General features: G+C 50.9%; 3 protein-coding genes and 1 pseudogene across 5 annotated transcripts; 2 read left to right on the top strand and 2 right to left on the bottom strand.

Moving 5' to 3' along the window:
• LOC109772309 (protein PIN-LIKES 7) lies at positions 1-5,712 on the top strand. The gene is made up of 6 exons (XM_073498117.1): positions 1-657; positions 802-936; positions 1,049-1,128; positions 3,343-3,467; positions 3,627-3,751; positions 3,841-5,712. Exons 1-6 carry the CDS (start codon positions 448-450, stop codon positions 3,913-3,915), a joined length of 750 nt encoding a protein of 249 aa, XP_073354218.1. The 5' UTR covers positions 1-447; the 3' UTR covers positions 3,916-5,712.
• LOC141023000 (uncharacterized) lies at positions 4,061-5,527 on the bottom strand. The gene is made up of 5 exons (XM_073499304.1): positions 5,513-5,527; positions 4,873-5,406; positions 4,668-4,802; positions 4,253-4,417; positions 4,061-4,087 (listed from the first exon to the last, which is right to left on the bottom strand). The coding sequence occupies exons 1-5, from the start codon at positions 5,525-5,527 to the stop codon at positions 4,061-4,063; spliced, it is 876 nt and encodes a 291-aa protein (XP_073355405.1).
• Positions 5,713-5,780: 68 nt separating the features above from the next.
• On the bottom strand, positions 5,781-21,447 carry LOC109772312 (F-box/LRR-repeat protein At3g03360-like; annotated as a pseudogene).
• Positions 7,567-11,554, top strand: LOC109772311 (uncharacterized). Of its 3 annotated transcripts, none has more exons than XM_073498116.1 (4): positions 7,567-8,015; positions 8,823-8,931; positions 8,973-9,239; positions 9,332-11,554. In XM_073498116.1, the coding sequence occupies exons 2-4, from the start codon at positions 8,845-8,847 to the stop codon at positions 10,664-10,666; spliced, it is 1,689 nt and encodes a 562-aa protein (XP_073354217.1). In that variant the 5' UTR covers positions 7,567-8,015; positions 8,823-8,844; the 3' UTR covers positions 10,667-11,554. The 3 variants fall into 3 exon arrangements, with proteins under 3 accessions (XP_073354217.1, XP_073354216.1, XP_045085063.1); XM_073498115.1 differs by having other exon boundaries at positions 7,576-8,015; positions 8,823-8,889; positions 8,931-9,239; positions 9,332-11,400; XM_045229128.2 differs by having other exon boundaries at positions 7,589-8,015; positions 8,823-9,239; positions 9,332-11,392.
• Positions 21,448-22,271: the final 824 nt, after the last annotated feature.

Below are 22,271 nucleotides of genomic sequence, written 5' to 3'. Positions count from 1 at the left end.
GCTCATGTGGCTTCTGCACGTGCTGCACGTGCGCCACGCCGCGGAAGGCTGCTAGCTGACGGCCTGTGCGACGACGTGCACGTATGCCACACCGCGGATGGCTGCTGGTCGACGCCCTGTGCGCCGTCGTGCGCGTGTGCGACGCCGCGGACGGCTGCTGTCCGACGCCCTGTGCGCTGCGACCGCGCCCAGCATTCCCATGGTCACTGAACCCACCCATCCTCGACGCCCCGTTGTCAGGCTGCTCATGTGCGCCATATGGAGATGCCCAACGCTGAGTTGAGTCCAATTTTCCTCTAGCTCGTGCGTAAGCAAGAGGGGACACCAGACGTGAGACAATCATCGGCTGATCGGGCAGACAGATAACCAAACCGACCATGTGCGTTTTAAGTAAGTGGAGGGGCCGATTAGCAGGAAGGAGGGTGGTGAGTCGCTAGGTAGCTACAGATGGACGTACGTATGTGTTTGCGGCGGTTGATGCGGTGTAGGCGCCATCTCTTCTCCGTCCCAGGCCGCCTGCCTGCCTGCCTACGTACGTGTCTCGATCGACGATGGCTATTTAAACCACTTGTCTCCACGGCGTCCACGGCACCGAGCAGTCTTGGAGCCGCTCCGGTGGACCACTCCGTTGCCCCGCCGCGCATTCTTCAGGATCAGGTGATTGAGCTTAACTAATACAATCGAGTTTGCTTCTCTTTCTTCTGGCTCTGGGACTGGGACTGGGAGCTTCATCTCCTACCTGCCGCGTTCCCTTCTTTCCTTCTTTTCTTCTCGGCCATGGCAATTTGATTACATCTGCAGGGCCAGGACGATGGGCTTCTTGTCGCTGCTTCCATGCCGATCGTCCAGGTCCTGCTCGTCGGCGTCATCGGAGCCTTCCTCGCATCAGGGTACAGCAACGTTCTCACCGCCAGCGCCCGCAGGGACATGAACAAGGTGACCCAAGTTCAGCTACTATACCCTCTCTTTTTTCTTTTGGACAAAATTCAGCTACTACTATACTATACTGTTTGAGACGACCTTAGCTCACCATTTCTCACTCTCACAGGTTGTTTTCATTGTCTTCACCCCTGCTCTTATGTTCGCCAGCCTCGCCAAGACCGTCACCCTCTCCGACGTCATCTCTTGGTAAGTGGAATCATCAGTTTCCGGATCGGAGTTTCCAAGAGCCAAGAAATGTGCAGATATAATTACTACTTCCTCTCTCCCGGTTTATGAGGCCCATGCAATCGTCAATTTGGCCAACGAAATACGAATATATGCCACACAAAGCTAGATTCAACCACGACAATGATTATAGGGAGCAACATTTTGCTGACTGTCAACTTTGCACATGTTTTTGTCTGAAAAACACTTACTACAACGGAGTAACTTTCTACAGTATTACTCACTATGCATTGCAGGTGGTTCATGCCGTTACTACTCCGGAGTAACTTTCTACAGTATTAGAGCATCTCCAGCCGTTGGCCCCCCAGGCGGCGATTTTACGCGCCCCTGGGGCGAGCCGGCGCTAAAATCGGCGCGGGGGCGAGCGGGTTCCCAGCCGCTCGCTCCAGGGTCGCCCCCAGACGCGTTTATTTTTATTTTAAAAAAATTGAATTCAGCAAAGTTCGGCTAAAATTCGGCAAACTTGGTATTCATATTAAACATGTTCGGCGTTTTACATAAATTATTTTAAAAAAAGCAATCTAAGGGGCGAAGAAGCCGATCAGCGCGGCGTAGTCGCCGACGTCGCCGTCGTCCTCGTCGTCGTCGTCGGCCTTCTCCTTCTTGATGGCGCGGCCGCCCGTGCTGGACCCCTGCCCGGCGGCTCCATGGCGGACAGGCGGTGGCGGTGCGTCGTCGTCGTCGTCGCTATCGTCGAGGACGACGACGCCTCCCTCGTCCCGGCCACGGCGACGAGCTTCAAACCGCGCGAGGGCGGCGTACTGGCGCTCCCTCTCCGTCTGCAGCCAGTCGTCGCGCGCCCATTTGAGGGCCGCTTCGTCGTCGAGCGCCTCCTCCTTGGCGCCGCCAGCGAGCCCGGGCTCCGTCTTCACGATGGTGAGCCCTGGCTCCGTCTTCGGCTTGACGAGTCGGGGAGGAGCTGAGGACGAGGCGCGGCCGCCGCCTTCGTTGACGACGATGTCGACCGAGCGGGGTCTCCGCTGCTGGCTCGGCCTTGACGCCGAACACCGCCGGAGAGCCGAAGCAGTGGGAAGAGGAGTGGGAGGAGGAACGGGATGAGGATGACGAGCCAGAGACAAACCTCCTTGGCATCCATTGCCCGGCGCCGCGGCGGGGCACCGGAGCGACGACCGGTCCTCGAGGGTATGTGAGCGGCGGGTTGTTGCCGCCCTCGAGGTGCGCGAGAACCTCGCGGAGCGTCCGGCCGGGGACGGACCACCACAGGTGTCGCCCCTCTCTGTTCCACCGGCCGCCCGCCACCACCGGTGCCCCGTTAGTGGAGGCGAGGCGTTGCTCCTGACGGCGCTGGAAGTACGCCGCCCACGCCTCGTGGTTGTCAGCGGCGTACTGCGGGGAGGCGCGCTGCTCCTCGATCAGCGACGACCGAACGCTGTCGACCTCGCCGGCGAAGTAATCGGGGCGCGCGACGACATCTGGCAGGGGGGGATGGGGACGCCTCCGGCGCTGAGCCTCCATCCTGTCGGCCCAGCGCGTATGTCTGGAGGCGCCGGAATGTTCGCCTCAAAAAGCAGGTGCACCTCCCACGTCTGCAGTGAGCGGCGGCCGAAGCCGTAGGCCGCCGCTCCGTCGCGGGGGAACCGCTCGCACATTGTCGTGGATGGGGCGGGGAGAGAGGAGAGGTTCGTCGGCGGCGAAGAAAGAGACGGAGAGGTTCGTCGGCGGCGGAGAGAGAGACAGAGAGCACGGCGTCTGTGGCCAATGGCGGGAGGGGGGGGGGCGACGCTTTTTATTGCCGCCGGGGAGGCGTGTGTACGCGGGGCGGGGAGTGAGGCGGCGCCGCGCCGCCCGTGAAGGGCCGCCGCGGGGAATCAATGCGGGCAGCCTTGGCATTGACTCCCCGCGGGAAACCGAGGCGTTCGCAGGACGAGGAGGCGAGTGTCGCTGACTCGGCGGGCCCGCGGCTCTTTCGCGCCAAAACCATTTCGCCCGGCGCCCCCGATCGCCCCCCAGCGCGCCGGGTTCGGCCTGGATCCGCCGGCGCCGAATTCGGCCCGAGCCGGCGAAAATTAGGCGTCTGGGGATGCGACTGGGCCGATTTTTGTGCGCCGGCGCGAGAAAATCGCCTGGGAAGGGCGTGTTGAGGGCTCGGCTGGAGATGCTTTTGCTTGGATGCGACTGGGCCGATTTTATTTTTGTGCTCGCTATGCATTGCAGGTGGTTCATGCCGGTGAACATAGCAATCACATTCCTAGTGGGTAGCGCCCTTTCTTGGATAGCGTGCAAGATCCTGAAACCACCGCCGCATTTCCAAGACTTGATCACCGCCTTCTGCTCAACAGGTACACACAGTTTCAGACTTTTGAATTGCCACACACATCCTTTGTACGTACGAAGTAGTCACTATTTTAGTGACATAAAACGTCTTATATCTGTTTACAGATGTCAGAGGGAGTACTATTTAATTTGTTGATCCTAACAGTGTCGACCAAATATCGCAGGAAATCTCGGCAACCTGCTGTTGATCATCGTCCCGGCTGTCTGCGATGAAGACGGCAACCCGTTCGGGAACGATCGGAGCCAGTGCCGCTCGCGAGGGCTCTCCTACTCTTCGCTGTCCATGGCTGTAAGCACAGCTTGCTTCTAGTACACTTACTGCTCTCTGACGGCAAGAGTTCAGACTTTGAATCTCACTCTGACCCTGTGTGCATGCAGCTTGGTGGCCTGTTCATATGGACGTACACCTACAGCCTTCTGAACTCGCTGAATTCTGGTTCTGCAGACTTCTGAATTCCAGTATTGTTTCAGTATGTAAAGAGCATAGACACTTATATCCCCTGGCTTTGCAGACTTCTAAATTTCAGTATACTTCAGGCTACTGTTTTTTGCGGGAGAGTCCACTGAAAGGGCATCATACCAGGCAACAACATTTGCACTAAGAGCTACCAAAGGGATCAACTGTCTACATACCATGTAAGCGATAGTCATTGCAAAAGCTGCGGATATCCAAATCTCTTTAAAAATAAAATCTTGCACCTCTAGAGGCTCTGTTATCCAGTTGTAGCCGCCTACGTTGTTTAGCCACCCATTTATCATTGCGGGTACCATTGGCACCAAATTTCATTACCTTGAGCACCTTTGCGTTCAGAACAAAGAACTTGGCAAAGTTAGCATCTGCTCTCTTGCCTTCATAGGTGTTCAATACTATCGCTCTGAGATGGAGTTCGAGGCATTCGATGGGATCAAGTGTGTTATATTCGCACACATTTTTCATATCCTTCCTAAGCCGTGACTGCAAAAGAACAGAATAGTTATTTGTGGCCACTTAGGTCGTGATAAAAGGAGTAATTTTACTGCGGGTAAAAAAAACAGTGACCTCATCACTGGCATATAAGGATTAGTTGCATTTGCATGATGATTGAATTAACTGGGGATTATTGAACAATGCACCCCCTAACTTCATTTTTTAACTTGAAAATCTCCTACGTATTGTTGATCAAATTAAATTCCATGTGGCTAGATTTAACAACAAAGATTTTCACCTTGATGTATAGCTTCGCTAAGCAGGGAAAGCATCTAAGGAAACCAACAATCTTATCTAGATTGGGGTCGATAGATTCTAGAATCAAGACCTTCACTGCACGTCCCGACGCAGTCAAGCTAGTGGGGATAGTTTCCTGGAGAAAACCGATACACACACATCAATAGATTGCGAGTAGAAAATGCCAAAATGCATGCAAGTGTTACCTGCATAATTGTTCCATTCACAGATTTATAATTGTTGATAGACAGGCAGCCCAACACCATCAATTTCGGCGCCGCAAGGACTCTGACTATCCTCAGGCCACCATGTACGATCAATCTCTCAAGACAAGGTGCATCCTCAATGACAAGCTCCTGAAGCAGGGGCTCTTCAACGTTGAAGTAAGAACCAGAGAAATCAATAGTCCGTAGAGTGGACGAGATGATCCGGACGGAGCTGAGCCCCTGGATATTATCAAGCTGAAGGCTCTCTAGCGCAGAGCAGCCAGCGAGCAGGCAGTGGAGGGTCGCATCCGGGATGGCGACACAAGAGAGCTCGAGCTGCTTCAGCCGAGGGAGACGAAGTGCCCGGGTAGCTTTAATATCGTGAAAATCACAGCCGCACAGTCTGACGACGCGCAGTGTAGGCGCGAAACGGAGCACGGACGGCGGCAGCGTCCACCACGGCTTGCCGGCCAAGTAGAAATCGAGCTCCTCAAGGCCGTGGAGGGCGGGGGAGCGGAACCAGCCGTCCAACCACTACTAAGAAAATGCCTGCTAGTGGCGCACCAGTTTTGCCTACTAATGGCGCACTATTGGTGCGCCACTAGCATCACGCCATTAGAATTAAATACTAATGGCGCACCACGCAGTGTGTCATCCGTGCGCAATTAGTATGCCTCCAGGGGCCATATTTATCCATGTGCCTTGGCATATTAATGGCGCACTGGGGGGTGATGCGCCATTAGTGTCCTTTCTGCAGTGCGCCATTAGTGTGCTGAGTGGTGCGCCATTAGTATGAATATTAGGGATTTTTTTCTTTTCTGATTTTTGCACAGTTACAAAACATATTACTGCACATAATATAAAGAGCACAACATATGAACAAAATATTTATCGAATACAATAGAAGATTAGCTCCGAATACAATTCATCATATTAGTCTCCGAATTTCAAATACCGAACAAAGTTATAACATTACAAGTCTCGAAACCGCGGGTAGCGAGTTTGTCGAAAGTAATACTAATCCTAACAAGTCCTACTAATCATCATCATACAACTTCTACTCGTTATTAATAACAAGTCATACGATCATCATCCTGATAGTCATCGAACCAACCCTACTTAATTGTTTTTAGCACATGATCATCAGTATTAGGCAGGACCTAAATACCCTATTTAAGGTAAAATAGCATAAAATAATATAGACCCTGACTCTCCATTATGAAGAATGGAGATCATCCTGTCTCCAATTCTTGCGCGGCGCTTCCTTTTGCTTCCAAGAACCTCCTTACGACTGTCCATACATTTCTTCCATTCTCTGATTAGCATGTCTCCACTTCTTCTAGAAATCCGGTATGGATAGTTGAGATTCGTAGGATGACCTAGATATATGTTCAAAACACGAAGGCTGCCACTCTGATACATCAAATGAGGCACACAATCCTCTGTGATTCTCTGTTGAAAAACATAGTAATAACTTCATAGTTAGCAATGATGTACTAGTTTTAGAAGTATGCAAAAGATGCACGGATGTCGTAATAGTAAAAAATCTTACCAGGGTATCTCCATGGTAGTTACCGTAGTTCAACACGTGCACTAGTGGCACCTATTGACCATAATGTTGAGGAGTTTGATTGTAGATATTGTAATTTGGCAAAACGATATTGACCATAACAGGTGCGCCACTAGCAGGCCTTCGGTCATCGTGCGGACCATGGTCGTCTGCGGGGTAGAGCAAAACAATATTTTAGGATCAAGAAAAAATTTGGCATGACTTTGCCTAAAAATAGGACCAAAAAGAATGCATAGTGCCAAAATTCTCGCCAAAACGGAAATGAATCAACATTCTAGCAAAATATTGGCAACTATCGCATTTCAAATACCGGTACCTGCAAACACAAACATATATGCAACACCACAAACATACATAGATCTAGTTAGGCCATAAAAAGTGCATGTGCACGTTGTTGGAGGGAGAAAAAAGTAGATCTACAACATAAAGAAAGCTTTCCCCTTACTTACCTATAAAAAAGGTAATTTAACCACTTAATTTGGATGAATCTATGGTGCAAATGAGGTGAGGAGGAGGAGGCACCCGAGACAAGCTTGGAGGAGGAGGTGGAGAGAATGAAGTGGGGAAAGTGAGTGTGTAGGTGGCTGTCCAAAATATCTAGCTGGTCCCAGGTTACTAATGGCGCACCACCAAAAAAAAAGCCATTAATAACCCTGGTTACTAATGGCGCACCAGCTGGCGGTGCGCCATTAGTAGTTTTGCAAAAAAAAATGATAGTAGTGGCGCACGGGGTGACTGGTGCGCCATTACTAATGGCGCACTACGCCCCGGTGCGCCATTCGAATTTTTGGAAAAAATAAAAGAAAAAGAAATTTGTTAGTAGTGGCGCACCATGGTTGTGGTGCGCCATTAGTGTGATAGACACTAATGGCGCAGTATTTTTGGCAAAAAGAAAAAAAATTGTTAGTAGTGGCGCACCATAGTTGTGGTGCGCCATTAGTGTCTATCACACTAATGGCGCACCAGCACACGGTGCGCCACTGCTATATAGTAGTGGCGCACCGCATGTCTGATGCGCCATTAGTGTGCATATTGTCTATAGCCCTTTCCCTAATAGTGAACTTGGCGCAGAGGCCACGGCTGAACCAGACGTGGTGGGTCAGCCTGGACCACACGAGCAAGCTTTGCGGCCCGCTCGTGGCCCGTTCAGGACCGGACCGTACGGTCCAGGCCCGGTAGAAAAACATGATGGTCCGGGCCCAGAAATACAGACCGTGAAAAGTTCGGTCTGGTCCGGTCTTTAACCGGGCTGACCGAGCGGATCGATGGTGCAAGGCCCATGAAAAGGCCATCTGGCTAGACAGAGCGAGCGACCCCCCTCCCCTCGTTCCATTCCCCCTCCTCCTGGGTCGATTCCCTTCTCGTTCTCCTCATAGCGCCTCCTCCTCTCCAATCCCTAACCCTAACCCTAAGGCAACGGCGCCGTCGCCCGCGGCCTCTCCCCTTCACCGACGGCGCCATCTCGTCCGAGTCCGAGTTGGAGGAGCACGTGTACGTCGGGGACGCAGCAAGGCCAGCACGCCATCGGTCCCGCCTTCCCTGGTTCCTCGCCGAGCGCCACGAAGAGGAAGAGGTAATGTTTGAACAAGAAACTTTTTTCCCTTAAGAGTTTCTGAATTTTCTGAAGATGAATCTACCGAACTGAGATGATTCAGTGCTAGAGACTTAGATAGGAGATCTGGAGATGTAGTGTTTGAACAAGAAACTTTTGTCCCACTAAGAGTTTCTGAATTTTCCGAACTAATGTAAGAGTTTCAGGAGATGTAGTGTTTCAACAGCAAACTTTAGTCAGGAGATGTTGTGTTTCAACAAGGTTTTCTATGCTATAATAATTAAATAGTGTGCAGCATATTTCTGTGCATTATACATTGTGCATGACATATTAGAGACCAGCGGTAGATTTCACCAAAGAAGAACAACTAGGAAAGCTCCGCTGATACACTAGTAATTTGAGAGGCAACATCACTGTACAAACACATACGAACATGAATTTTCAGATGGCGTTTGCTACTATGGTGACTGACAGTGAATCATATGGTTACGGTTGATGGCAATGGCATGCCTGAATGCATTTTAGCAAGAGCAAGAGAATGCCAGTATATGCATATGTAGTGTTTCAACAGCAAACTTTAGGCAGGAGATTATACTGACAACTGACAATAGTTTCTGAAAAAATGCCTGATTGCGCACTATTGCTAGATGACCATATGCTTGTTTGCACTAGTACTAGATGATTTAACATGTTTGGTCAGGAGATGTAGTTCTAGAGAGTAGACAGTATGTGCCGAACAAGGTTTTCTATGCTACAACAAGAAGATGAATTATTTGCACTTGATGGTTGATGTACTGACTGTGGATATTATGTGCTGTTTTTTTGTAGAGAATGGTGAAGGAGAAGGGGAATGAGAAGGGAAAGGGTGCTGGTAAGGAGAATGGGAAGGCGAATGGTGCTGGTAAGGAGAATGGGAAGGCGAATGGGAAGGCGAAGGGTGCTGGTAAGGAGAATGGGAAGGCGAATGGGACGGCGAAGGCAAAGGAAAAGAGTTTGAATTACCTAATTAGGCAAGATTCGCCGCTGCCTCTGCCGGTTCCGAGGAAGAAGAGCAAACCTAAGGTGCAGATTAGGAAGGAGAAAGACTTTCCCAATGCCCCAATGGGAGAGTTGATTTGTAGCTTAAAAAAACACCCTCCACCTCCTCCGCGTCTCCCTGACCGCACCGGTGCCGGCGTGCGTGCCGCGGAAGCCGCTGCCTCCGGCTCCGCAACCGGCTCCGAGCTGCCTCATGCATCTACTATTGTATGATTGCTTTACTTGATGCTTGATGTAGCCATATTTCCATATAACCATATAGTTGTTGTTTTCCTTATTTGTGCGCTCATGTGTGTTAGGTGGTAGAGGACGAGGAGAAGGAGGAGGACGACGAGGACGAGGAGAAGGAGGAGGACGACGAGGACGAGGACATGGATGAGGACAAGGACAAGGAATATGAGGAGCAGAATCTGTTTGTGGTTCCTCCATTGCAAGCGGGTGCTGATATGTCGGATGATGATACATCAGATGGGTATAAGGAATCAGCTGATGAACTAGAAGGTCACACTATGTCCGAGGAATCACTTGTGCATGTTGTCTCTAGTGAGGAGGAGGCAAGAGAAAGGAAAAGGAAAAAGAACAAGAGGCCAAGAGCCAATGCTCATGTTAGGATGTCATCCGATGTTTGGGCCCATTTTCACAAGGTCAGGGAGCCAGATGAGAAGACTGGAGAGATTGTGTTGAAGGCTGTTTGTAATTATTGTAACGACAAGAAGTATGCGTATAAGCAAGGTGGCAGCACCTCAACTATTGGAAGGCATCATTTAAAATGTAAGGGTTACAAGTCCAAGATGGCTAGGGATGCCATCCAAACAACTCTTGAATTGCGCAGAATCAATGGTACAACAAGTGGTCCAACAATGCACCCCTCTATTGAGTACGACCAAGGAATCGTCAAGGAGCTTATTGCTAAGATGATATGTGTGCATGAGTATTCATTTAGAATGGTTGAACATGAGTGGTTCAACATTCTAATGAAGTGCATGAATCCAAATTATAAACCCATTGGAAGGAAGGCAATACGAGCCGAGTGCATGATTGCTGTTTTTACTCCAATGATTGTTGTTTTTTACTCATATGGTTGCTGTTTTTACTCCAATGGTTGCTGTTTTTTACTCATATGCTTGTTGTTTTTACTCGTATGCTTTCTAATTCACTCCAATGCTATCATCTTTGATCCTAGGTACAAGATGGGTTACATAGAGTGGGCCTTTGGAGAACTATATGGAGAAGGAAGTACGAGGTTTAGGACTGAGATCAAAATCGTGGAGAAAGAGTTGGCGGCCTTGTATGACAAATGTGTTGCTCAAGATAAGCGAGCTGGAAATGGAGAAAGTTCATCTTCCTCTGCAAACATTCCTAGTATCCCGGTTCAAGCTGGGTACGAGTCCTTCTTATCGTCCCGTTCAACAAGAATATCAAAGAGTGAGTTGAGGAACTACTTAGAGGATGAGGTTGCCCCTCGCAACAAGGCTCTTCATCTTCTTGGTTGGTGGAAAGACAATGCTCCTAGGTACCCAATTATGGCCAAGATAGCCAGGAGGTTCCTTACTATCCCGGCTACCTCCGTGTCTTCGGAATCTACCTTCAGCACGACCGGATATAAACTTGTCAACTTCTCATCCTCAAACTAGTTGTTGGGCAAGAGAGGTGGCGCCACCGGGAGGAGAGAACGGCTGTCCGCGCAGCGCTCTTGGTGGGCAAGAGAGAGATGATTGTGCCGAGGACATCGTTAGGGAGGCGGCTGATGAGATCGAGGCTCGCACCATCGCAACCGCTGACATCCCTGCTCGCCGGAGATGTCCGCTCGTCCCGCCACCGCTTCTTGGATAGGGAAGCCGCCACATCGTTCATGGCCGCCGCCGCCCAAAAAATCGGGCAATTAGGTTGGAACCTTCTGTGCACCCCCGAGCGATCTATTTAACGAGTTTGGAACATGTGCGATTTACGCAGGGATAAACATAGGGAAAAGCCTGTGTTCATCCGACGGATCTTTCTGCGCGCGTCAATCACCTTCATGGCCGTCGATCTGTCTTTAATCAGACGCCTCTTTCCATAGCCCAGATTTGCAACTGAGGTGTTGTTGCAATCTTTCCCACCGCAACAACTAGTTTGTTGCAAGATCTAGAATCCCCGCAGCAGTGACTGAGAGACACACTTCACCAGATGCGTCGGTGCCGCCGCCAGTGAGCAAGCTGATCTCCTGTTCACTTGCCTTGGTCATCGGCCTTCCTCTTGTTGGATCCCTTGGATCGGAGTAGGCTAGATCATCCGGTGAACCTACCTTCTCCTTTGGCTGACAAGCTCGAGCCGGTGCCGGCCGTGGCGAAGTAGTGGCCGGTGAAGGCAGAGAGTGGATGGCGGCGGTGGAGCTTCCCGTGAGCACCTTTGTGTTCAGAACAAAGAACTTGGCAAAGTTAACATCTGCTCTCTTGCCTTCATAGGTGTTCAATACTATTGCTCTGAGATGGAGTTCGAGGCATTCGATGGGATCGAGTGTGCTATATTGGCATAGATTTTTCATATCCTTCCTATGGTGTGACTGCAAAAGAACAAAATAGATACTGGTGGCCACTTAGGTCGCGATAAAAGGAGTAATCTTATTGTGGGCATGGAAATAATGATTCCACATAGTTGGCACCTAGTCACATAAGAATTAGTTGTATTTGCATGATGATTGAATTAATTGGGTATTACTGAACAATGTAGTCCCCTTACTTCATTTTAACTTTAAAATCTCCTACGTGTAGTTTTACCCTCTTCCTTGCGCTCCACCACCACGGCCACACTGACGGCTCGTGTGTTAGCAGCCACATACAGCAATAAAGGCTCCTTGTCAACCGGAGCAGCAAGGACTGGGGGCTCGGCCAGCTTTCTCTTCAAATCCTCAAAAGCCGTATTGGCTGCATCATTCCAGAAAAAGTCATCAGTTTTCTTCATCAACTGATATAATGGCATAGCCTTCTCCCCCAAACGGCTTAAAGCAGCAATGCGACCCGCCAGGCGCTGGACGTCGTTTATACACGCCGGCTTAGCCAGGGAGGTGATGGCCTTGATCTTCTCCGGGTTAGCTTCAATGCCTCTATCAGAAACCAAGAAACCCAAGAGTTTGCCTGCAGGAACGCCAAAAACACACTTGGCCGGGTTAAGCATCATCTTGTAGACCCGGAGATTATCAAAGGTTTCCCTCAAATCATCTATCAGGGTCTCCTCCTTCCTGGATTTAACCACAATATCATCCACATAAGCATGAGCATTGCGCCCAATCTGGTTATGAAGACAGTTCTGCACGCAACGCTGATAAGTCGCCCGTGCACTCTTGAGTCCAAAGGGCATGGACACATAGCAGAAGGCTCCAAAGGGAGTGATGAACGCCGTCTTCTCCTGGTCCTTAACTGCCATTTTAATCTGATGATATCCGGAATAAGCATCCAAGAAACTAAAGCGCTCACAACCTGCCGTAGCATCAATAATTTGATCAATACGGGGAAGGGCAAAAGGATCAGCCGGACACGCCTTGTTTAAGTCCGTGTAGTCCACACACATCCGCCAAGTGCCGTTCTTCTTGAGTACGAGCACCGGGTTAGCTAACCACTCTGGGTGAAAGACTCAACAATAAACCCAGCCGCCAAGAACCGGGCCACCTCTTCACCAATAGCTTTCCGCCTCTCTTCATTAAACCGCCGAAGGAATTGCCTGACCGGCTTAAATTTCGGATCAACATTGAGGGTGTGCTCAGCGAGTTCTCTAGGTACACCTGGCATGTCAGAAGGTTTTCATGCAAAAATGTCCCTATTCTCATGGATGAACTCGATGAGCGCGCTTTCCTATTTTGGATCCAGATTGGCACTGATGCTAAACTGCTGAGATGAATCCCCTGGAACGAAATCAACAAGTTTAGTCTCATCAGCCGACTTAAATTTCATTGCCGGCTCATACTCCGTAGTTGGCTTTTTCAGAGAGGTCATATCTGTTGGGTCAACATTGTCTTTGTAAAATTTTAACTCCTCTGTTGCACAAACAGATTCTGCATAAGCCGCATCGCCTTCCTCACACTCCAAGGCCACCTTCCGGCTGCCATGAACCGTAATGGTCCCATTGAGACCCGGCATCTTGAGCTGTAAATACACGTAACACGGCCGTGCCATGAACTTGGCGTAAGCCGGCCGCCCAAATATGGCATGATATGGGCTTCTTATCTTGACCACCTCAAAGGTCAATTTTTCCACCCTGTAGTTGTGCTCGTCTCCAAAGGCCACTTCCAACTCGATCTTGCCGACTGGATAAGCCGACTTACCAGGTACTACACCATGGAAAATAGTGTTTGACTGGCTGAGGTTCTTATCAATCAACCCCATACGACGGAGAGTCTCATAATAGAGGATGTTGATGCTGCTGCCTCCATCCATGAGCACCTTAGTGAACTTATATCCTCCCACCTGAGGAGCCACCACCAAAGCCAAATGACCCGGGTTATCTACCCGGGGAGGGTGATCCTCCCTACACCACACTATGGGCTGCTCAGACCATCGTAAATAGCGTGGGACCGCCGGCTCAACAGCATTCACAGCCCTCTTATGAAGCTTCTGATCTCGCTTGCACAGACTGGTGGTAAACACATGATACTGTCCGCCGCTAAGCTGCTTTGGATTGGTCTGATAACCCCCTGCTGCTGTTGATGACCCTGGCCAGACTGTTGATTAAAGCCGCCTTGACCGCTCTGAGGATTGGAATTTGAGCCGCCGCCCGGGCCATGAAAGCCGCCGGCGCCTGAGCCGCCGCCCGGGCCACTGTTGCCGTTAAAAGCGTTGGAATTCTTAAAGGCCTTCATGATTGCACAATCCTTCCACAGATGGGTAGCTGGCTTCTCTCTAGAGCCATGCCTTGGACATGGCTCATTCAACAGCTGCTCCAGCGTCGGGCCTGACCCGCCGGCTCGGGGAGGTGGCCTCCCCTTGCGTCGCTGGTTATTACCCTGTGAGCTGGCGTTGGCCACGAACTATAGGCTGCCGTCGGCCTTGCGCTTGCCACCTCCTTGGCTCCCCGGGTTATGCTGATGACCCTTGCCATTGTCGTTCTTCTTTCCCTTCCCTGTCCTTTCATCATCTGAAGCGGGGTCCTTGGTACCATCAGAATCGGCGTACTTGACGAGAGCCGCCATCAGCGTACCCATATCATTGCAGTCGCGCTTAAGCCGCCCGAGTTTCATCTTCAGGGGCAAAAAACGACAATTTTGCTCCAACATCAAGACTGCAGAGCCGGCATCCATCTTATCTGATAAATGTATGATCTCTTTGACCCGGCGAACCCAATGCGTCGTAGATTCACCCTCCTGCTGTTTACAGTTAGTCAGATCCACTATTGACATAGACTGCCTACAGGTGTCTTTGAAGTTTTGTATGAACCGGGCCTTCAGCTCAGCCCAAGATCCAATGGAATTTGGCGGTAGCCCTTTCAACCAAGTGCGGGCAGTCCCATCTAGCATCATGGTGAAGTACTTGGCCATCGCCGCTTCACTGACCTCCAATAGCTCCATGGCCATCTCGTAACTTTCGATCCAGGCTGCGGGTTGTAAGTCCTTGGATAGACGTTCATTGCGGAGAGCCGGTACTAAACACGGGACACCTCCGGTTCTCGTAGGGATACCCACGTCGACGGAAGCCGTCGGATAAGCCGGGGGGGTCTGGTAAGCCGTCAACTGAGGCACCGGCTCCGCCTCTTGCCGTGCTCTGTCTTGGTCTGCTGCGTAAAAGGCTTCGTTATGAGCCGGGCCATGGCCAGGGGGCGGGTCATGGCGTCGGACATTACTTGAGCCGGTCGCTGAGACCATGTGTCTGCTATAACTCGGGCTCCGGCCTGGGCGAGGGGTCGAGTGGATCCTGTCCCGGCTGTAAGAGTACGCCTCTTGCTGCGCCAGCGCTGTTTGAAGGAGTTCCCTGACCCGGCGGGTTTCAATAGCCGTCGGAGAGTCGCCGTCAATTGGGAGGGCCGCCAGCCGTGCTGCTGCGGCAACCATGTTCTCCAGCGGGTTAGCATAATGACCCGGTGGTATTGACACATACTGAGGCGGGGCAGGGTTCACCCGGGGAGGCCCCATCCCTTGTGGCTGAACAGGGGTCCCCGACCCGGGCACTATGATCCCTGGCGGGTTACTAGACCCTGCACCTGGCGTGTTGAAGAGGTTTCGAGGATCGTAAACCGGAGGGAGTCGAGATTGGGCTTTTTGATGCCTCCTTCTCATGACCTCATTGGACGCGTTTTGATCCATCGTGAGCCGGAAGGACTGCGCCTGAATCAACTGGGTTTGGGCGTCGAGAGCCGCCCTCTCCGCAGCCATCCTGATCCCTTGCGCTGCCAGATCCTCTTTGGCTTTCACTAGATCTAACTTTAACTACGCCACCTCCGCGTCATGCTGAGCTTGATCCGCCGGGTCAACCGCGGCGGTCAACAGAGCCGTCATCTTGTCTGTGAGATCCATCAGCACCTGAGCCGGCGAGGACACCGGGTTTCCTGCCCCAGCAGCAGGGTTCTGAACAGGCTGCGCACCGGCCATGAAGATTCCAACCCGGCTCGGCGGCTCAAACGGGTCCGGAATACTGTCACCATCGGAACAACCCATTAGCCTGCCATCTTGAAGCTGATACAACGAGTTCGACTCATCTGTGGATGATTCGCCGTCAGAGCCGGCGGCTGTCTCATCACCAGATCCAGATCCACCAGAGAGCCCTCCTTGGACACATCCCACGAAAGCATGCTTGAAAGCAGGCGGGGCCCGGGCGGGTCGTGCGCGCTGAGCCGTCTCGATGAGCTCGGCGCAGAGATCCAGCTCAGGGCCCGGCTCACCAATCTTGCTAATGAAAACATGAATTCCGCCGAAGGGGACCCGGTATCCGTACTCAATTGAGCCGGCGTCGGGGCCCCAGCTTGCATCGTCGATGTAGAGCTTGCCGCGACGACTCTTGGTCATCCGGCCCACAGCGTATCCCTTAAGCCCTTCGAAGCTGCCCTTCAAGAACTCAAATCCACCGTGCGCTGGCCCCACGGTGGGCGCCAACTGTCGTGGAATTGTCACGGCAGATGTCCTCAAGCTAGGACTTAGTCGTGGAGCCATCGCCACTAGGAAGCTTGAAGGGGTTAACGGGACAAGGAACACGAGGGTTTATACTGGTTCGGCCCCTTACGGTGAAGGTAAAAGCCTACGTCCAGTTGAGGTGGTATTGACTAGGGTTTCGATGACCAGGGAGCTTAACTGCTATGCCTGGCTCTCGATGAGATCTTTCTTGCCCCTAAACCGCTGCCGGGTCGTCCCTTTATATAGGGAGGCTGACGCCCAGCAACTCTCAGAGTCCCGACCGGCTCATAAGAGTGTCCGGCTCGGACTCTCAACTATTCTTGCCTTACACTACAAGTTCTACCATAATGATGATTTTAACTACGGGCCTTAAGCCATATCCGGGTCTTAAGCCCATCTTTGGCCCACCGTCTTCAAGCTTGGCGCCGGGCTTCTGGCGATGACCATTATGAGTAACCCGGCCCCTCCTGGCGGGTGACTCTAAGGTCTATATCCTCAACACCCCCCCCCCACACACACACACAATCGAATGCATCGGCCTCGGCCACCTCCCCCGTCCCATACACACAGCCGCCGCCCTAGCCCTCGCATGCTGCGACCACGGGGCCACCACACGCACCATCACCTTGATAGCAGTGCTCCGGGCGTCGCCCTGGATCCAACTCCCCATGTTGTTTTCCTTTTGATCCGAGGCAAGAGCATGGCCCCTGCGTTCGCACCTGCCACCAGCCGCCTGGCTCATCTCTTGCATGTGTTCCCGTGCAAGGGTGACGATTTCGCTGGAGGGTCAGCTCGCCATGCCTGTTGCGAAGGCGTCAGGTGCACTACTTTTTTTAGACATGTTGCAAGGCCCAACACCACCATGATTGCTTGTTGCAATGGGTAGCATCATCAGTGTTGCACGTCGCTACAATCAGTGGTGCTAGATTGCAACACGCAGAGTGTTGCATACCACGAAGCACTCCGACTGCAACATCACCACTATTGCGGGTCGCCGCTGTGAGGGACGAACAACTCGCTTGCAATGTCGCCGGTGTCCCTAGCGAGGACAGATTGGCAGTGCCGCAAGCTCTCCGGGGGTGCAACGTCGTTGGTGTTGCGACCGCAACACACAATGGTGTTGCACAACGACGGTGACGTACAAATCCCAAGCGCAACATAATCCATGTTGCAAACATTGTCATTTGGATCCGAATGAGCCAACATGGCCCTTGTTGCTATCCTCGTCAGCTAGATCGGACGGCTATCCTGAAGTGGATCCAACGACTAGCAACCCGACCGATCGTTTCGAAAGTTCAGCCAACCGACGCGTAGCATTGTCTAAAAAATAACCTCGCAATCGCTTCTGCGGTCTGGGGCATGCTAGGCCCGTGCCAAGGCAACCACTCCTCCTGGTACGACGTCTCCTGTCACCACAACAGCAGCGTGCAGGGCCTGCCGCTGGAGCGCGTCGGCCTGGCCGGCGGAGCGCCCTCGCTGGCCTCCGCGTCATCAGTCTACCCTAAAACACGCTCACCGGACCCTTCCCCAATGTGTCGCTGCAGCCGCTGGAGTTGTGCCTTAGCACCCCGGCTCAGGGAACCAAAGGCTCTACGAATCGGGCAGGAGGAGTGCTCGGTGATCTTCCTGTGGACATACCTCGATGCCGCCGTGGCGCTCACCGGCCACCTGGTCCACCGTCTTCATGTCCATCCTCTCCTCCTGACTCAGATTTATTCCTCAAGCCTCGGTGCCCTGATTCATTCCACTCCACGGCTGCGTTTTGTATGGGATGATCGCCAAGAACTCCCGCCGCGTTCCAGGCATAGATTTCATCTGCAGAGAGTTCATTATTCATTGTAAGTACAGTAGTAGACATGCCATTCTTTCTCTACACATACTAGTCCAATTTCAGCATGTCCTGTTTTTTTTTCTTTTAGACTGCACTAGTGGATCGATTTGTGTGGAATGACCAGGCACTGATTCATTATATAATCTCGGATTTTGCGCAAAACTTTGGCCAGGAAACACTGAAATGTATTATAGGACATTACATGCTAGGCTGATATCCCCAGGTTTTGCAAGACAGTTTTACAAACAATACAAACTCCTGCATACACTTTGAAAGGCCAAAGTAAGAGGCCAGTCCACTGCACAAGAACCTGCTACTCCCCTGGTTCTGCAGACTTTCTGAATTCCAATATAACAATTACCAGTTACCAAGATAGAGATAACAAAAAACATACATTACTTCATTATGGTAACAAAAAGATGTACGGTAACAAAAAGTTAGTATTAGGTAAGAGTGTGTGGGTACCGATTCACGCCATTTTTCCGTACGTATTCCAGTTCATTTTTAGGACTCCACTACCATTTTTGCAAGAAACTGCACTAGTGGCGGATTTCCGATTACGGTAAAGCACTGTCACTTGTCTAAGCCAAATAGCCAATAACCAACAAAAACCTAAGCTAAAATTCCCAGGTTTCCCCAACACTTTGTCCAACTAAAATTCCCAGGTTTCTCGTCACAGTTACCAGATACACCAAATTTCATTACCTTGAGAACCCTTGCATGCAAAACAAAGAACCTGGCAAAGCTAACCTCACGTCAATGACAACTAAAACACCCCAACACTTTGTCCAACTAAAACATGCAGGCAAGACACGCTGAAATGTCTCCAGTAAATGCACGGTAAGCTAACATTCCCAGGTTTTGCATAGCAGTCTAGCAAACAATTGTAGCAACTCTTTTACCTGCCCTTTCAGAGACCAAAGTAAGATGCCCGCCAATCTGCCGTTTTCTTCTTAGAATTCCTTTTCAGGAACAAAGACTACATAGCATAAATGTGTATATGCACATCAGGGTGGGTATATCAAAAATTAAACAAACAAAAAATTCGGGTGGTGAACCACAGAAAATTGGCACATGATCTTTCTGCATACTACATACTAGACCATCTCCAGCCTGCCCAGTTTTTTGTTTTTCAAGCAGCCAAGCACTAATTCATTATCAAAGCTAATAATAACCCCAGATTTTGGACACCACCACGGCAAACTAGAACATGGGGGGGAATGCTGAAATTTCCAGTACATGATGATAAGATGATCTTCCCAGGTTTTGCCTAACAGTTTGATAAACCAAGAGGTAGCTTTTACATGCACTTCCAAAGACTCTAGAATTAGAATGTTTCGAATAGAATAGGCGACAAAGATAAACAGCGTATCTCTTGAAAGGGCATCAAGCTGGTTAACAGCATTTACACAATGAGCTATCGAAGGGATCAGGCATCCACATATCATGGATGTGCTTGTTATCGTAAAAACTGGACTCAACACGATCTCTTTCGAAATAAAACTGCGTGTCTGTAGAAGCTCTGTTATCCAGGTGTAGCTGCTCGCACTGATTAGCCATCCATTTCTCGTCACAGTTACCAGATACACCAAATTTCATTACCTTGAGAACCCTTGCATGCAAAACAAAGAACCTGGCAAAGCTAACCTCACGTCTCTTGCCTTGATAGCCGTTCAGTACTATTTCTCTGAGATGCAAATCAAGACAGTCGATAGGATCGATGAGTTTGCCATTTTGCCGAACATTCATATGGCATGACTGCAAAAGAGAACGAAGTATAGCGGACACTTACGCCAGAATAATTTCTTCATAAAATAGCTGGCATATCTAATCACATCACGATTAGTTGCAGGATATGTGGATTCAGTTTTAAACAATGTAGTCCCTCCGAGCACCTCTCTTTAACTTTAAAAAAAAAGCATGCCTTTTGATTTCAAAGTCCTAGATGCGGATTTAACCACTAGATTGTTATCGTAAAATTCTTGGGAAATTTAGCAAAAATAGAAACCTTTACCGACAGTACTAAATAATAGTATCTCCATATGTCCAAACTAGGCATCGAGAGAGATGTATGATTGAGCAAAATTAAAACAGCTTTGAATAACTTCATATTTACAATTCATTTTGCTGGAGTTGCTAACATTCTAACAAGAAAAGTTTTCACCTGGATGTACAGCTTCTCCAGACAGGGAAAGCATCTAAGACATCGGACAATTGCATCCAGATTGGGGCCGACGGATTCCAGAACCAAAATCTTCACTGTATGCACCGACCCGGTGAACGGGATGGGGATCATACCCTGGATCGATACACATGACACCACATCAAGACACCAAACTTACTAAAATGGGAATCAAGCAGAAGACGACTTATTATACCTTAGTAGCAAAAATTCCTGGCAACGAACATTTGATTATATTGCCAAACAGGTAGCCCAACACTGTCAGTTTCGGCGCTGAGTTGATCTTGATTTGGCTTGGACCCAGTGGACCAACTTGCATCAATCTTGGCAAGGTGCATCCTCGATGACAAGCTCCTGAAGCGCTGGTTGTGCTTCCAAGTAGTAGGACTCCATAAAAGGCCGAACTAGAGAGACACTGATACTCCGGAGAGTGGGCGAGACGATCTGGACGCTGCTGAAGCCGTGGATCCTGCTAAGCTCAAGGGCCTCAAGCACAATGCAGCCGGCGAGCAGCCGGTGGAGGGCCTCCTCCGAGATGCAGACATCATAGAGCTTGAGCCGCTTCAGCACGGGGAAGGCGGCATTAATGTGGGGGCAGATCGCAGCCGCCGATGCTGGCGGCGCGCAGCCTGGGAGCGAAGCGGAGCGCGGATGGCGGCAGGGGCAGCGGGCGCAGCGGCAGCAGGCCCGGCGGATTGCCGTTGCCGTAGAACTGGAGCTCCTCGAGGCCATCGAGGACGGGGGATCGGAACCAGCCGTCGAATTTGGCGTAGCGGTTGCGGCCGAGGCGTATGGTTTCGAGGGTGAGGCGGCGGATGGGGCCGCGGTGCGCGGCGAGGATCTCGGAGACGGCGGTGGTGCGGTTGCGCTCTTGCCCGGCGAGGTCGTCGTCGACGGCGAGGTCGAGCGGGGTGGACCGCCAGGTGTCGCGCCACCGGGAGGAGAGAATGGCTGTCCGCGCGGCGCCCTTGGTGCTGGGGAGGCGGGAGAGCATGACGCCCCGGAGATCGACGGGGAGCTCGCTGATGAGGTCGAGGCCCGCATCCTCGCTGCCATCCATGCTCGCCGGCGGCTCTTGAGGTTCCGGCTCGTCCCGCCTCCGCTTCTCGGATGCAGAAGCCGCCCCCGTCCCCGTCGCCGGAGGCTCTTCCCGCCTCCGCTTGTCGGATGCGACCGCCGCCGCATCGTCCATGGCCGTCGCCGGAAAAGAAATAGCAAAAGATTTGTGTTGACTGTTGACCGGTAGCAGTAGCCTCGAGCTAAACTCACTGTGGTCTCTTGACTTTTTTTCCATAGTATACCTGTCTCATTCATATCATAAAAAACAAAGTACAAGTCACGTAAAGAGACAAAACTGAAAAGATAGCAAAATATCTCTGAGCTTGACACCAACGCATGTCACCTGTCTCCGGCACCACCATAGCAGCCACCGAAGAAAAGAATGATGAATCACCTCCTCACCCGAGCTCGACGCGGCTCCATCACGGATATGCAGCTTTGCGGACCTCCAAGGTGACTCATCAAAAGTGAAGCCCTTGCCGCTGAACAAATCAGACCGAGGCAACACCCCAGACATAACATCAAACTCCGGATCTGGCACCCCACTACGACTACTGGTCTCTTGACTTGGTGAGCAGCAACTCCCGTTCACACCCACTAGTATGTACACAAGTGGCTTTATGTACATACTTGTAGAAGTTCACGATGAATTCAACTCCGTTGACGGCCCTAGTGAACTCTTTGGTTCCATGTAGTACGAATTAAAAGAAGCACTTATACCTCATATACAAGATTTTTGTTGTTGCATCAGTCACATTTGTTCTGAACCACTAGATCGTCATCCAACTGTTGTTAGATAAAACGAGAATAAAATGAAACACGAGAGCACACAGATTTTTACGTCGAAACCCTTGCAAGAAAAAACCACGGACGCATGAAGGCGCAATCACTATGATGGAGGAGTATTACAAGCACGAGACGACAGACCGTCTTTAGATGCGACTACATGAGGTATATATGAGGGCAATACATAAGAGTCCTTGGAGGACAAGTAAACGAGTTGTACTCGTACGCGTCGGTACCAACTCAAAGGTCCACACTGTTTGTACTATGTCTAGTCCAATGCGGTAGAATTTGGATCACAATTTAACAATC

The sequence above is a fragment of the Aegilops tauschii genome, chromosome 5 (genome assembly GCF_002575655.3).
Source record: "Aegilops tauschii subsp. strangulata cultivar AL8/78 chromosome 5, Aet v6.0, whole genome shotgun sequence".
NCBI classification, from domain to species: domain Eukaryota; kingdom Viridiplantae; phylum Streptophyta; class Magnoliopsida; order Poales; family Poaceae; genus Aegilops; species Aegilops tauschii.
Note: the sequence above shows the minus strand (reverse complement) of the source record. Positions and strands in the feature narration are given on the sequence as shown.

Excerpts from the sequence above, each read along its gene's own strand:
- LOC141023000 (XM_073499304.1), bottom strand. Across the intron at positions 4,418-4,667 it reads TAGCGAAGCTATACATCAAG|TCACGGCTTAGGAAGGATAT; the intron begins GTGAAAATCTTT and ends GTTCTTTTGCAG. Across the intron at positions 4,088-4,252 it reads TGAACGCAAAGGTGCTCAAG|ACAGTTGATCCCTTTGGTAG; the intron begins GTAATGAAATTT and ends CATGGTATGTAG.
- LOC109772309 (XM_073498117.1), top strand. The coding sequence starts at position 448 with ATGGACGTACGTATGTGTTTGCGGCGGTTGATGCGGTGTAGGCGCCAT. Across the intron at positions 937-1,048 it reads CCCGCAGGGACATGAACAAG|GTTGTTTTCATTGTCTTCAC; the intron begins GTGACCCAAGTT and ends TCACTCTCACAG. Across the intron at positions 1,129-3,342 it reads CTCTCCGACGTCATCTCTTG|GTGGTTCATGCCGGTGAACA; the intron begins GTAAGTGGAATC and ends TATGCATTGCAG.
- LOC109772311 (XM_045229128.2), top strand. The coding sequence starts at position 8,826 with ATGGTGAAGGAGAAGGGGAATGAGAAGGGAAAGGGTGCTGGTAAGGAG. Across the intron at positions 9,240-9,331 it reads TGCCTCATGCATCTACTATT|GTGGTAGAGGACGAGGAGAA; the intron begins GTATGATTGCTT and ends CATGTGTGTTAG.